Source organism: Rhodotorula toruloides (genome assembly GCF_000320785.1).
Source record: "Rhodotorula toruloides NP11 unplaced genomic scaffold Scaffold2, whole genome shotgun sequence".
Taxonomy (NCBI): domain Eukaryota; kingdom Fungi; phylum Basidiomycota; class Microbotryomycetes; order Sporidiobolales; family Sporidiobolaceae; genus Rhodotorula; species Rhodotorula toruloides.
The window spans coordinates 1,029,845-1,042,033 of NW_015622962.1; the positions used below are offsets into that span (position 1 = coordinate 1,029,845).

General features: G+C 62.9%; 5 protein-coding genes across 5 annotated transcripts; all 5 read right to left on the reverse strand.

The window, feature by feature from the left end:
• Nucleotides 1-65: 65 nt before the first annotated feature.
• Nucleotides 66-4,601, reverse strand: RHTO_03096 (Arrestin-like domain containing protein; the record flags this gene model as incomplete). Its single annotated transcript, XM_016416768.1, has 6 exons — nucleotides 66-1,925; nucleotides 1,987-2,259; nucleotides 2,316-2,574; nucleotides 2,629-2,863; nucleotides 2,919-4,510; nucleotides 4,567-4,601. The coding sequence occupies 6 exons, from the start codon at nucleotides 4,599-4,601 to the stop codon at nucleotides 66-68; spliced, it is 4,254 nt and encodes a 1,417-aa protein (XP_016276487.1).
• Nucleotides 4,602-4,721: 120 nt separating this feature from the next.
• On the reverse strand, nucleotides 4,722-6,992 carry RHTO_03097 (calcineurin temperature suppressor Cts1; the record flags this gene model as incomplete). Its single annotated transcript, XM_016416769.1, has 4 exons — nucleotides 4,722-6,401; nucleotides 6,461-6,540; nucleotides 6,602-6,754; nucleotides 6,818-6,992. 4 exons carry the CDS (start codon nucleotides 6,990-6,992, stop codon nucleotides 4,722-4,724), a joined length of 2,088 nt encoding a protein of 695 aa, XP_016276488.1.
• Nucleotides 6,993-7,366: 374 nt separating this feature from the next.
• RHTO_03098 (alcohol dehydrogenase) lies at nucleotides 7,367-8,985 on the reverse strand (the record flags this gene model as incomplete). The annotated part of the gene is made up of 9 exons (XM_016416770.1): nucleotides 7,367-7,428; nucleotides 7,485-7,635; nucleotides 7,693-7,752; nucleotides 7,817-7,825; nucleotides 7,884-8,153; nucleotides 8,210-8,265; nucleotides 8,330-8,656; nucleotides 8,766-8,850; nucleotides 8,923-8,985. The coding sequence occupies 9 exons, from the start codon at nucleotides 8,983-8,985 to the stop codon at nucleotides 7,367-7,369; spliced, it is 1,083 nt and encodes a 360-aa protein (XP_016276489.1).
• Nucleotides 8,986-9,271: 286 nt separating this feature from the next.
• Nucleotides 9,272-10,511, reverse strand: RHTO_03099 (uncharacterized protein; the record flags this gene model as incomplete). The annotated part of the gene is made up of 2 exons (XM_016416771.1): nucleotides 9,272-10,294; nucleotides 10,356-10,511. 2 exons carry the CDS (start codon nucleotides 10,509-10,511, stop codon nucleotides 9,272-9,274), a joined length of 1,179 nt encoding a protein of 392 aa, XP_016276490.1.
• A 280-nt stretch (nucleotides 10,512-10,791) lies between these two features.
• On the reverse strand, nucleotides 10,792-12,158 carry RHTO_03100 (uncharacterized protein; the record flags this gene model as incomplete). Its single annotated transcript, XM_016416772.1, has 8 exons — nucleotides 10,792-10,845; nucleotides 10,920-11,019; nucleotides 11,090-11,174; nucleotides 11,240-11,287; nucleotides 11,387-11,448; nucleotides 11,521-11,588; nucleotides 11,698-11,829; nucleotides 12,060-12,158. 8 exons carry the CDS (start codon nucleotides 12,156-12,158, stop codon nucleotides 10,792-10,794), a joined length of 648 nt encoding a protein of 215 aa, XP_016276491.1.
• Between the last annotated feature and the right edge of the window lie 31 nt (nucleotides 12,159-12,189).

Consider the following 12,189-nt stretch of genomic DNA (forward strand, 5'->3'; position numbering starts at 1 on the left):
AGAGCACGAAGCTATATACGGAATATGCAAATCGAAGGCGATACAGCGCCGAGGGACAGAAGTGTCTACGGGTGATAGTGGGAAAGAGGGAGGGACGGCATGGGAGGCGGCATCTCCTCGACGCCTCGCCTGAAGAGCGGAGCCTTGAACGACGCCATGCTGTCCGCCCTCTTCAGGTTGAACTCGCTCGGCGCAACAGACGACGCGTTCGACATGATCGAGTCGGCCCGCGCAAGCTGGACGTTGCTGACCCTGGCTCGTCCGCTACCCGCCGTCTGCGTCGCGAGTCGCGTGAGAGTCGCTTGCCGAGTCTCGAGGGCGGCGACCTTGTTCTGGACGGATGGCAGGACTGTGGACTTGCGAGGAGAGACCGGTTTTGCCGACGACGTCGCGCGCAGTTCGGCCATCGAGCGAGTCGCACGAAGCGCGGGCGAAGGCGACTGGACGACCTTGCGAGCGGGAGACGAGGGCATTGCGGATGGAGGTGACATGGCTGCGTGGAACTTGGCGGTCGTGCCCGAAGCGATGATGGGCGAGACGCGAGGCGAGGCGAGAGACGGGCTGCGCGCAACGCTCGCCGCTCGTGAGCTCTCGTAGGAGCTGACCGACTCCGTCGGAGAGCTGGCGGTGCGAAGCGACCTTGTCGATGCGGCTTTACGAAGGATGCCAGGATTGCGCCGGAGTGACGCGCCCGAGGGCGTCTTGCGCAACGTAGGCGCATCGTGTTCACTCGCAGCGGGCGGCTCGGATCGTGCCGCAGGCGGGGTCGGGAGAGGGCGACCCTGCCGCAGCGGAGATGCAGCGCTTCGCGTCGCTTGTCGGCCGGGGGAGTGAGTAGGAGACATCTCTACGCGAGCTTTGACCGGCGAAGTTGGCGTTGCGAAGGCGAACTTGTCTGAAGGCGATTTGGAAGGCGAGTCGACATGAGCGATATTGGGAGAATCGCCGGGCCGAACGGAAGGAGCTTTGACGGGCGAGCTGGAGGCGGGCGCAATCGAGAGCGAGAAGCGGCGTCCTGCAGGAGTCGGCGGGGTGACCTTGATCTCGGTGAGGTCTGTTGAGGGCGCCGGCCCAAAGCGGTGCGAGTAGGGCACGTCGTTGGCAGCGTCCTCGTCGTCGCTGAATCTGGACTGCATGAGCATGTCGAGCTCCTCATCGTGCTCGCCCTCGCAGACCAGCTCGACGTGCTCGGTCTGTTCGGCGACGGGCGAGAGACCGTCGGGAATGTCGTCGAGGTCGTCCAACTGGACGCCGTAGTCCGCCTCAGGGAGCGTCGCGCCGCCGAAAGTATCCTCTGCGCCCGATTCCTCGACGATCGTCGCTTCTTCTCGCCGCTCGTAGGAAAGGAGGCTCGGCTGCCGCACGACGCCTTGTCTCCGCGCGGTGGCAGAGGCGATAGCCGTCGAGATGCACTGCAGCGACGTCTGATGGCGCAGTTGCCGCTGACGCGCCCTGTCGACAAGCACATGCGAGCGATCCTGTCCTTGGTCGTGCTCGTCGACGGCAACGTGCGACATTCCGGAACTTTCGTCGTCCTCGAAAGCTTGTGGATCACGCGGGAGATCAGCCGTGCGGACAGACGCGAGCGAGGAGATGCGAGAAAGACCGGCTGCTGGTTGGGTGATGCCGTTGAGGTCGTCGAGAGTGAGGTGCTCGTTACTGGGCTTGTGAGGCAGGGTCCGCCCTTGCAGATTCGAGACGTCGCGAAGCTGATTGGAGCTCCAGCTGCGTGCGACAGGACGTTGCGGACGTTCGGGAAGAGGCGAAGGACCGACATGACCCGGCGGCGGGTCGAGCGAGACGAAGTCGACGATACGGATGGGGATCTCGACAGCGACGTCCGCTGAGAGCGAGCCGCCGACCGAAACCCTGACAGCGTACGTAATCTCGAGATGGCGTCCGCGGGGTATCGTCAAGGCGTCCGCCTGCACAGCTTCGAAGTCAGCTCAGGGCTCGTGGAAGCGCGAGAAGAGCAAGAGGCCGCACCGGGACGAGCAAAGAAGGCGCAAAATCGGCGCACTCGCCTGCTTCGACACCAAGCCAAGTACCCTTCGCCGTTACGCCCTTCGTGCCCTTCTTGCCGACTTCGAGCGTCATGTCTGCCACCTTCTTCTTCGTCGACTGCAGCAGACCCTTACTCGAGCTGGCACCCTTGTCGACGACGAAGCCGTAGAGATCCGGCGACGCGACGGGCGACGGCTTGACGTCGGAGCGGTAGATGGCCGTCGTGCGGATGAGGCTGAGCGTAAGGGCCTTGACCTGCGTCCGCGACTCGCTCAGCCCAGATCATTCGAGACAACCTGAACCAAACACACCTTTTTGCTCGACTCGTTCTCCACCCGCACATTGACGTAACATCGCTGACCAGCAACCCAGATCCCGCGATGCATAGTCGCCCGAAGGCTCACCCTGCCGTTTCCGCCCATGAACATAGCCTTGCTCGCCTCCTCTGACAACGGTGCGACGGCGGGAGCGAGCACGAGTGCGGGATTGAAGTACGGGAAGACGTCGACATGTCGATAGAAATGCGCGATGGAGCGATCCGAGCCGTTCTTCGACTTGAGCTTGATAGACCTGCGGAGCGGGAGATCAGTATAAGGGTTCGCAGACGGCGCAATACAGACGCACGCAATGGCAATGTATCGGACGACACCTTGCTTCCCTTTCCACGGCCCCTTCGCGCCTCTGCCGATAGGGACGAGCATCTCGACGGGGACGTTATGCTGACCCACGCGTGCCCGGTGGAAGTCCTCCTCGTCGCTGTCCGAGTCGAAACAGGGCAAGGGTGAATGAGATGCGCTGGGCGAGTCGACCGTTGCGGCGTGGTGGAAGAAAACGTAGCGGCCATCGCCCGAAGAGAGCTCTGCCAAGAGCAGGGTCAGTACGTCACGAGAGCGGAGGAACGCAGAAGGATGCACCTTCAAACCCGAGGATACGGATCTTGGGCTTGCTGATCCACACCGCTTCTTCGCGACCTCGAGGTTGACGGATCCGCACGTCTAGTCGACCCTTCAGGTGGCCGCCCTCGACGATAAGCGGCGTCTCGAGGACGAGATCGAGGTCGACGCGTGCCCGGTTGGGTCCCTTCGCCCCTTCAAGCGCAGCTGGCGACGGGAGCGATGTCGGCAGAACCGACGACTCTGACGCCGCGCGGCGATGGGAGGCCGGCGTCTCGCTCGAAGAGGCGGGCGACGGTTCGTCGCGCTCGTGCGACGAGGCGAATGACCCGAACGAGAGGTGTTTCTGGCTTGGCGCAAGCAGGCGGTCCAGCTCTTTGCGACGCCGGACAGTCGATGCGCCGGTAGTCAGCAAAGTGGGCTGACGCCGCAAGTCGGCGTTCGCAGAACCCTCTACGAAGGGATCCGCCGAAGAAGCGGGCTCTTGCGGCTGCTCTTCGTGCGGTGCGTCCGCGCGTCCTGACTCCCGCCTGACGACTGTTCCGGCACTTGCACCTTGCTCGCGAGATGCGTCCGCATGGGCAAGCTGTCTCAGCTCCTGCGCTGACAACGAGCGAGATCGGACGCGGTCGGTCGACGGCGGCTTAGCCGGTGGCGGCAAGCGGCGTGGCCGGCCCTCCGACTGACGCATACGCGGCTTCTCGCTATTGCCTTGCCAATCGGGATCGCCAGGTTGGCCGACGGCGGTGCTGTCGACGAGGTCGGGCAGGGGACGGTCGACGCGGACGTAGCCGTGCGCCGTCTGCTTTTGCGAGGCGCGCAAGTCGACCATTGACCGCGGGCGTTGCATGACTGGAGGAGCCTGACGCTCTTGCAGGAAAGCAGGTAGGCGGGAGGGCCGTGAAGTTTGGCGAGATTCGGTTGGCGAATGGTGGAGGGGCTGGTTCGCGTGCAGCAAAATTCGTTGACCTCCGTCATGCTCGTGGGTATGAGAGGGTTCATGACGAATAGGATAGACGGGAGGCGAAGGCTGGGAAGGATGCCGGAAAGTCGCATATGCGCCTGATTCGGTGGAAGACGGGAGAGACGAGAGGGAGGCGGGCGAGAAAGGCTGCGACGATCCCGTCTCGGACGTCGACGATGGATCGAGGTCCGACAACGGCGAGAGGTGATTCGGATCGTACGGCAAGTACCCTCCTTTGCCGTTCAGCACCTCGGGCGTCCCTGCAGCAATCCGCACCCTCTTCTGCACACTGTCCGGCGAGTAGTCCGTCGGCATGACCATGTATTGCTGCTGGGCGTACATGTAGTGACGCAAACCGTCATCGTGCGAGACGGAGTGGAGAAGTCGACGGCCGTGCGGAGCTGACGGGTGGGCGTATTGCGGCTGCTGGGCGTAGTAGGGCGGTTGTACGAGCTGAGGGACCTCGTAATACACTGGTTGGGGCTCAAAGGTGATCCCTAGGCCCGACATGGCGGCTGCGCTGCCGTCCATGTTGAGCGAGAACAGCGTCGGACTTCGGAATTCGCTCAGGGAGAGACTGGCGTGTGGTCTGAGGTCGAAAGTAAGGGAGAGCAACTGCTGGCGCTTGAGCTCTAGCGAAACAGCAAAGCTGCGAGGTGAAGAGATCAGGCGCAAGCTGCAGCGGAGTTGAGTGATCTCGCGCACCGACGTGCCGCCTCCTCTCCGTCCTCGTCAGGCATCCGCCGTCGACCTGCTGCTTGATGCGCGAATCATTGCTTTGCAGCAATGCCTGTCGTACGCGACGAGGCGAGGCATGACCCGTAGAAGAGGCCCCTCGGCTTCGTTCGCCCTCGCGGCCCTCATCGACCTGCGCCGTCCTGCTCCGCAAGGCTCCTCGCAATCCGCTCGTCCTCGACGAGTCGACGCTGACGTTCTTGCTCCTCCTCCTCGCGCAAGCGCTGAGCCATTGCGGCGTCCGCATCCTCCCGCGCTCTCCGTTCCTCCGCCTCCCGTCTCGCCTCCTCCTCGCGCAGCTCGCGGATGAACGCCTCGTCTGCCGCTTCCCTTTCGCGCCGACGACGCTCCTCCTCGGCGCGCTCCTCCTCCATCAATCGCCGAACCGCCTCGTCCGCCGCGCGCTGCTCCTCCTCCTTCCGTCGCTCAGCTTCCTCAGCTTCGGCCGCTAACTGCGCCGCCATGCGTGCATCTTCCTGCTCCTGTCGCTGCTTCTCGGCGAGAGCTCGCTGCGCAGCCTCGACACGCTTGATCCGTTCGCGCTCAATCTGCGCCGCACGCTCCTCCTTCTCCCGCTGCTTCCGCAGTTCCTCCTCTTCACGCTGCTGCCTGCGTCGCTCAGCTTCCTCTCGCGCTCGTGCTGCCTCTTCTGCCTTCTGCGCCTCTGCCTGACGCTGCGCCTCGAGCGAGCTCTGTCGAGATGCGGCGTCCGCAAGACTCGGCGACGCCTGACTTTCGCTCGGCGAGTACGCTGGAGGCGGAGCGCGGTAGGGCTCAGAAGACGACGAGGCTTCGCGCGCCTTCGTGTCGACTGGAGGAGAGAGGGAAGGTCGATCGTTGCCGGCAGGGTTTGGCGGGAGAGGTCGAGAAGTAGCCGGTCGAGGTGGTGGGGACGGCGAGGTACCGATGGATGGTCTACCGGATGAGTGAGCAGATGGAGAGTGCGGTGGCGGCGGAGGTGGCGGAGAGCGTCTCGGTTTGGGTGCGGCCGGGGGAGGCGACAGTTGCGATGGTGCGGGTGACGGCGAGGTGCTGGATGGGCGCGGCGGGACAGGAGGAGGTGAGAGGGAAGAAGGTTCTGCGGAAAGGCCAGGATGAGGTACTGGTGGAGCCGAGACGACAAGATGAGGTGAAGGCTGATACTGCTGAGCGATAGCTGGGGGATGTGAAGGCGTAGCTGGAGCTGGATAGTGCTCGTAGGGTGCAGCTATCTGGTTTGAGGGCGAGTAATGTGCTGGCGGTGGCGCGGACGAGTGATTAGCGTAAGGTTGAGGCGTCACGGAGTAAGGTGCTGGCGAAGGCGAGGAATAGAGTGCGGCGGGAGCAGCGTAGGAATCCGGCATGGTCACATGCGTAGGCGAGTAGTGAAATCCAGTGACGGCGGGATGAGGGGAAGGTGAAGGAGGATGAGGATGAGGAAGGTATTCCTGCGTCCCGGGTGTCGGAAGTCGAGCGGGAACCTGGTGCTGCTCATGGACGCGCGCGATGCCAGCCAATCCGACCAATGCTGGACTCGAGGCAGTCGTAGGGGCCTGCGACGGCCGGAGCGTTGGTGGAAGTTCGGGAGAGTCGGGCTCGCCAGGCAGAGGAAGCAAACCGTCGCCTGTCTCGCCCGGTTCTGACGCTCCGTGCTTCTGCGGTACTGGAGGCGCCGTTTCGTCTACTTCCCTCAGACTCGTAGCGCTCAGGCGATGAGCGAGCATGGGCATGCCGGGTTGAAGGGAAGGTGGAAGAACGGCGGGAATGCGCGAGAGGCGACTGGACGGATCGAGTTTCGAAGGACGGCGCTGTAGATTTGTGACGGGCTGATCGCGGCGACGTTAGCCTGGCTGGGGACGAAGTAGGGAGAGGAATGACGACGGACCTGCTGGATGGCAGGGTAGAAAGTCGCCTCGAGGTAGACTTCGCCGCGGTACTTCCCTCCTTCCTTGACTTGTACCCATTCTGAACAACGCACAGGGTCCGTCATCAGCCAACTCTCACAAGGCGGGAACAGAGAACGCACCGTCGAATTCCCGCCAGCTTCCGTCGACGAGTATTTTTGCTTCGCCAATCAGCTCGACCTCGTCCTTTCGCTCCTCCCGCATGACCCGCACGTGCAAGTACTGCTGTTCACCCTCAGCCTCGAAGATGCGAAAGCGGAACTCTTCGTCCCAGACTGCGCGAGTGCGAGATTGGCAGTCAGCGAGCTTCTTCCGTGCGTTGGAGACCGGCAACGTACGGGGCGTCTGTCCTCCACCCTTGTCGACCTGCGTGCGCTCCCTGCGTGAGTCATACTCGAGTTCGACAAGCGGGTCCTGCTTCGAGAAGCGGTGGGGGTCGGCGAGATGCTGCGCCTTGAGGACGACGACAACCAGCATGCCCAGCTCGCGTCGATGCCTTGGACCGTCTGCCATTCTTCGCGATGCGCTCGAGCAGTGAGGCCGCTTGTTTTGTGGAGGTTGCGGGGGTTCTGTCGGGAGGAGCGAGCGGGCGTGTTGGCAGACTTGGAGCGGGTCGTGGCGAATTGGGCGAGTCAACAAGCAGAGTCTGGCACAGTCTACGGTTCAAGCGAGCGAGCGAGACGATGTAGCGAGGCAGAAGGAGCGAAGGAGCAAGAGAGGGGCGGTGCACGGCGATGAGGAAAGCGAAATGGACGAGTATGGCCGTTGTACTGATATATTGACGCGTTGCAGACCGCAGTACCTCAAATGGACCCAACGAGACAACCGGGACCGGCGAAAACAGACTCTCCTTGAACCCTGACCCTCCCACTCATCGCCAAGTCTGCCTAGTCCTGCAACTTGAGCACGAGTCGACCGTCGACCTGGCCCTTTTCGAGCGTCTCGAGGACTGCGCGGACAGAGAGCTTAGCGGCGCGACGGAAGAGAAGGCGATAATCAACGCACCCTGCTGGATCTCGCGCATCGGCTTGACGACGACTTGCGGCTTGACCTTTCCGCGCGCGACAAAGTCAAGAGCCTCGAGTGCGTCGCTGCGAGAGCCGACGTACGAGCCTACGATCGTGAGGCCTTTGCCGATGAAGCCGAATAGCTCAGCCTGCGGGAGACACTCGAGTTAGCCGGCCGTTTGCCCCGCGGCTCCAGTGCATCTCACCTCGATCTTGGTGTTCGACGCGAGGGCAACGGCGACGAGCGTGCCGCGAGGTCGGAGGAACTGGTATACGAGGGTTGCGAAGGTCAGCTCCGCTTTTCCTCAGTCATCAAACGAATTTGCCCACCTGGAGTGCCTGGTCGTAGACGTTAGGACCCGTAGCAGTGACGATGGCGGCCTGGAGAGGACGACACTTCAGTCAGAAGCGGCTTCGTCAAGCTCGCAAGCGGACGCGCATGCGGTCCAAGTCCATCACAAGTCTCCTTGACAGCCGCAATGATTTCGCTCGCATCCTTGTAGTCGCGGAAGTCGATAAATTTGTCGACGCCGTAAGACTCGAGCAACTTGCGCTTCTCGGCGCCTGTGTCGATGGCGGCTACTCGCAAGCCGATCGCCAACGCGTACTGGACTGCGAGGTGACCGAGTCCTCCGCCTGCACCAGAGATGGTCACCCAGTCGCCGGGCTGAGCGAGAGCAACATCAGGTCCGCCTCGCCTCGGTGAGGAAAGCGCCAGCGTACCTTCGTGTTCGAGCGCTTAAGCGCGCCCCAGCTCGTCACGCCGGCACACAGAACAGCTGAACAATAGAAAGCGTCAGCGATAAGCACTGCCGCAAGATGTAGAAACAAGGCGGGACTCACGAGCTGCGTACTCGAGCGGCAAGTTCTCCGGAATGGGCGTGACATACTTGGCGCTGCTCGCCATGTACTGGCGGAAGGTTCCATCGACCATGCATCCCGACATCTTCGCCTTGAGGCAGTGCTGGTCCATCCCGCCGCTGCAGAACCCGCAGCCGACGTCCATGCAGGTCGATTCGACCCATTTTACACCGACGGGCTGGCCGACTTTGAGCGATGTGTCGGTTCCTTCGCCGATGGCGACGATGCGGCCGGCGCCTTCGTGGCCACCGATGAGCGGGAAGGGGAGAGGGAAGGGGAAGTCGCCTTTCCAGAGGTGGAGGTCGCTGTCTGTGGGCGGGGATGGGGAGAAGCGTGTCAGCGAGGAGTGCGATTGATTGAGTCGACTTTAGGTGCAGGACATAGAGCAGGAACGGGACAGCCATGCAGCGGGACTCACGGCAAACGCCAGAGTACTCGAGCTTGACGAGAACCTCGCCAGCCTTCAGGTCCTGTGGCTGCGTGACGGGGTGCTTCTCGTCGATCTATAGGGATTGTGGGTAAACCTTCGAGTAGACGAGGAGGGCGTAAAGGAAGCGGAGAAGGGCTCTGCTCACCTTGATGTCCTTTCCAACGCCCTCGTAGACACAGGCGACGGCGGTAGCGGGAACGGAAGTCATGGCGCAAACGATTACCTTGCGCTGGAGTGCGTGGCGGACGAAACGGATGGAGAGCGAGAGAGCGGGGACGAAGACGGAGCGGGGAAAGTGGCAGCGCGTCGGCCCCACAACGTCGCGGCGTTGCCTGCGCCGTGTAGATCCCCGGAAGCAGCGGCAGCGTCCAGTCGAGCGACTGGTGCGTCGAGCGTCGACGAAGGGAACGAGTTCAGGGGGAGAGTCACTGGCGGCGAATCCAGACGACTCGAGCGAGCGCAAGTTCCCCTCCTCGACTGCGACGTCCGCCCATCTACGCAGCCTGCGCCGCCCGCAGCTCCGCCAGCACCTGCTCCGTCCGCTCAAAGACCCGCTTGACCCTATCCTTCGTGCTCTCCTCCATCCCGTCCTCTGTCTCCGTCGCATCCTCCTCGTTCGCACCTGTAACTGCGTTCCCGCCTATCGGGTCTCCCTCTTCCTCGCTGAGCGGGTACTCCGAGTCTGGGTCGAAACCGCGCTGCTGGCCGACGATGGGTGTCGCGCCTTGCTGGAGGGAGAGCTCGCCGTCTTGCATTGTGGGCGGAGGGACGCCGGTGAAGTGGATCTGGAAGGAGCCGTCCGCTGAAGGTGCGTCGGCGTAGGCGTCGGAGAGGACGTGTTGTTGTTGTGGATGTGAAGAGGAAGGCGAAATGGCGGCGACCTCCTCAAAGTCGACATCGTCCTCTTCGTCCTCCATCTCTACGCCGCTCGTTGGCTCGGGAAGCGAATTGCCAGCGACTTCGGTGTCTACCGACATGGCCTCGTCCGTATCTGTCGAGACGGGGTTGTCGGAGACGAGTGAAGGTGTCGAAGCCTGACTCGCAGACTGCATCTCCGCCTCTCCTCCGCCAAGCCCGCTCAGCACTCCCTCAGAACGACTGTCACCTGTCCGGCCGTTCTGCATACGCGCAAGCTCTTGGAACGGGTCCGTTTCGAGCGCAATAAACTCGGGCAGGCCGAGCGCAACCGCGAGATTGGCCTTGATGTCCCGCACCAGACTCTCCAGTCGTATCCGATCCGTATTCCGCATCCCACTCGCGGCGAGACCTCCCTCCAAAGGTCCACCTTTCGCCATACCCGCCACCGAATCCCATTCCTGCCCACGCAAGACTGCAACCCATCCCCGGTCGAACCGCTCGAGCGTCTCGAACAGCTTGTCGATCGTCTCGTCAAGTATGGTGTAGCCGTCCAGTGCGGGAGCGATGAAAGAGGTCAGGTTGAGATAGTAAGCGACGCGGAGTGAGGACGATGGCGGGACGGAGGGAATCGTCAGGATGAAGGACTGGAGGGGAAGGAGCTGCGGACGGCGTCTAGCGGGTCAGTTCCAGCTTTCTCTACCTCGAGGAACTCACACGCACAGCATCAAGAAAGGTGGACAGGTCTGGCAGGCGCGAAGTCCCAGAATGTCGAGATTCGTACGCCCCCGAGAACTTGAGGAGCTCGTCGTCGAGGTATCGCACGAGCCGCGACTCCTGTGAGGTCGTGAGGGGTTTGCGCTGGCTCGTACTGGCCATCGCAGGGCTTGGCGAGTCGGTTGAGAGCAGCGAGATGCGTTGACCTCGAGAACGAGATGTGGGGCGAGTGTTGAAGCGCACGGCGTCGGGGCGGTTCAGCGAGCAGTCAGGCCCTTTCCAGAGTCGATTCAAAGCGATCAAGCAGTCTACCGGCGCAATCGCGTGGTGAGAGCGTGAGGTAATGAGCACCTTTGCGACTGTTGGCTGTTACACCTAACGGGCAGGGCAACTACCAGAACAGAAGCCCCGCATGTATCCAGTCGCCGAAAGCCCTCTCCTGCTAGGTAGGGAATACACACAGGACCCTTCGCCGGTGACAGCGAACGTCGAGCGGCTGTTGCGTCGACGTCGAAAGGGACTGTGTCAGCGCGAAAGCCGGTCAAAGCGAAGAGCAGCGAGGCAACCTACGAGGGCTCGGACAGTCGGCTTCGCACGAGCAGTCAGTCGTTGTTTGCGACGTCTCGACGTCGGGCACCGCGAAAGCTGGATCGTGCGGCTGATTTGAGAGCTGCGGGGAGGAAATTGGGGAAAGTCAGACTCTGCACGAGAGGCGGAGAAACCTGTCAACGGCGACGCACCAGGAGACGAAAGCGAAGCGGGTCGGCGCGGTTGAACGACGCTCGACAGACCAAGCGGGTGTTGAAACCGCTCGACCCTCGACGCCTGCGAGCGGAGCGGACAGGTCAGCGGCGATGGGAGAGGGTGCATGGGCGAGAGCGAGAGCGCACCTGTAGACGCGCTGCAGGAGCTGCCACTCGAAGGCGAGGACGACGAGGCTGCGAGCGAGCGAGGAAGGTCAGCAGTCGCCCAGAGTCGCCCTCGCACCGTCCTCCTACCGTCGAAGGCGCGCCGGAGAAGGAGAGCCGCAGACTCACACGTCAACCTTGACCCAGAGCGGACCAGCGCGTCGTCCACCAAGTCCTTGACGACAGTTGAGCTGCGAGCGGAGAAGGCGAGCGAAGGGTCAGCTAGAGTTGCAGCGGCGGAGTCGGGAGGCGCGCGGGCTCACTTGTGGCGTCGAGGAGGAGGTGCTGGTGGCGTCGAGGCTCGAGGCGAGGCAGAAGAGAGGGGAAGTGACTGGGTGGCGTGGAGGGTGAGGAGGAGAGGGTGGGTGGTACGGGCGAGGGAGCGGTCCGGAGTGGGTCAGCGCGCGTCTAGCGGTGGTCAGAGGGTGCGGGAGACTCACCTCCGACTCGAAGGAGGGCGGAATGAGGAGAAGTGAGGAGAAGGAGTGAGGAGAAGGAGAGAGAGAGAGGGAGAGCGGGAGGCGCGCGAGGTCACTCGCCTCGAGGGTGATGTGGCCGAGTCCGTTGGCGCGCTGCGGAGCGAGGGGATTCCGCCGATCGTCGCTGTGAGACTCGCGCCGTTACTGGGCGGGAAGCACCGAGTAGCAACGGCTCGCGCTGGGAAGGTCGGCTCGACTGCAGGGTCGAGTTGCGGGTGAGGGAGGCAACGACCGGGGCTCGCTTGCAGCTCGGCGTACTCGCAAGGGTCGAAAGTACCAGAGGCAGCTTTGTTCAGTGGGGCGGGAGCGACTTTTCCTCGCACCTCCTCCTCGACCCTCGCGACCGCAATCGCCGGCCATCGCATGAGCGCGCTGGTCTTTTCGCGGGCTGTAGGAGTAGAAAAGGCGGTGACGAGTTGCATTGCGTCTGAGCGAAGGCGCTACGTCGAGCCC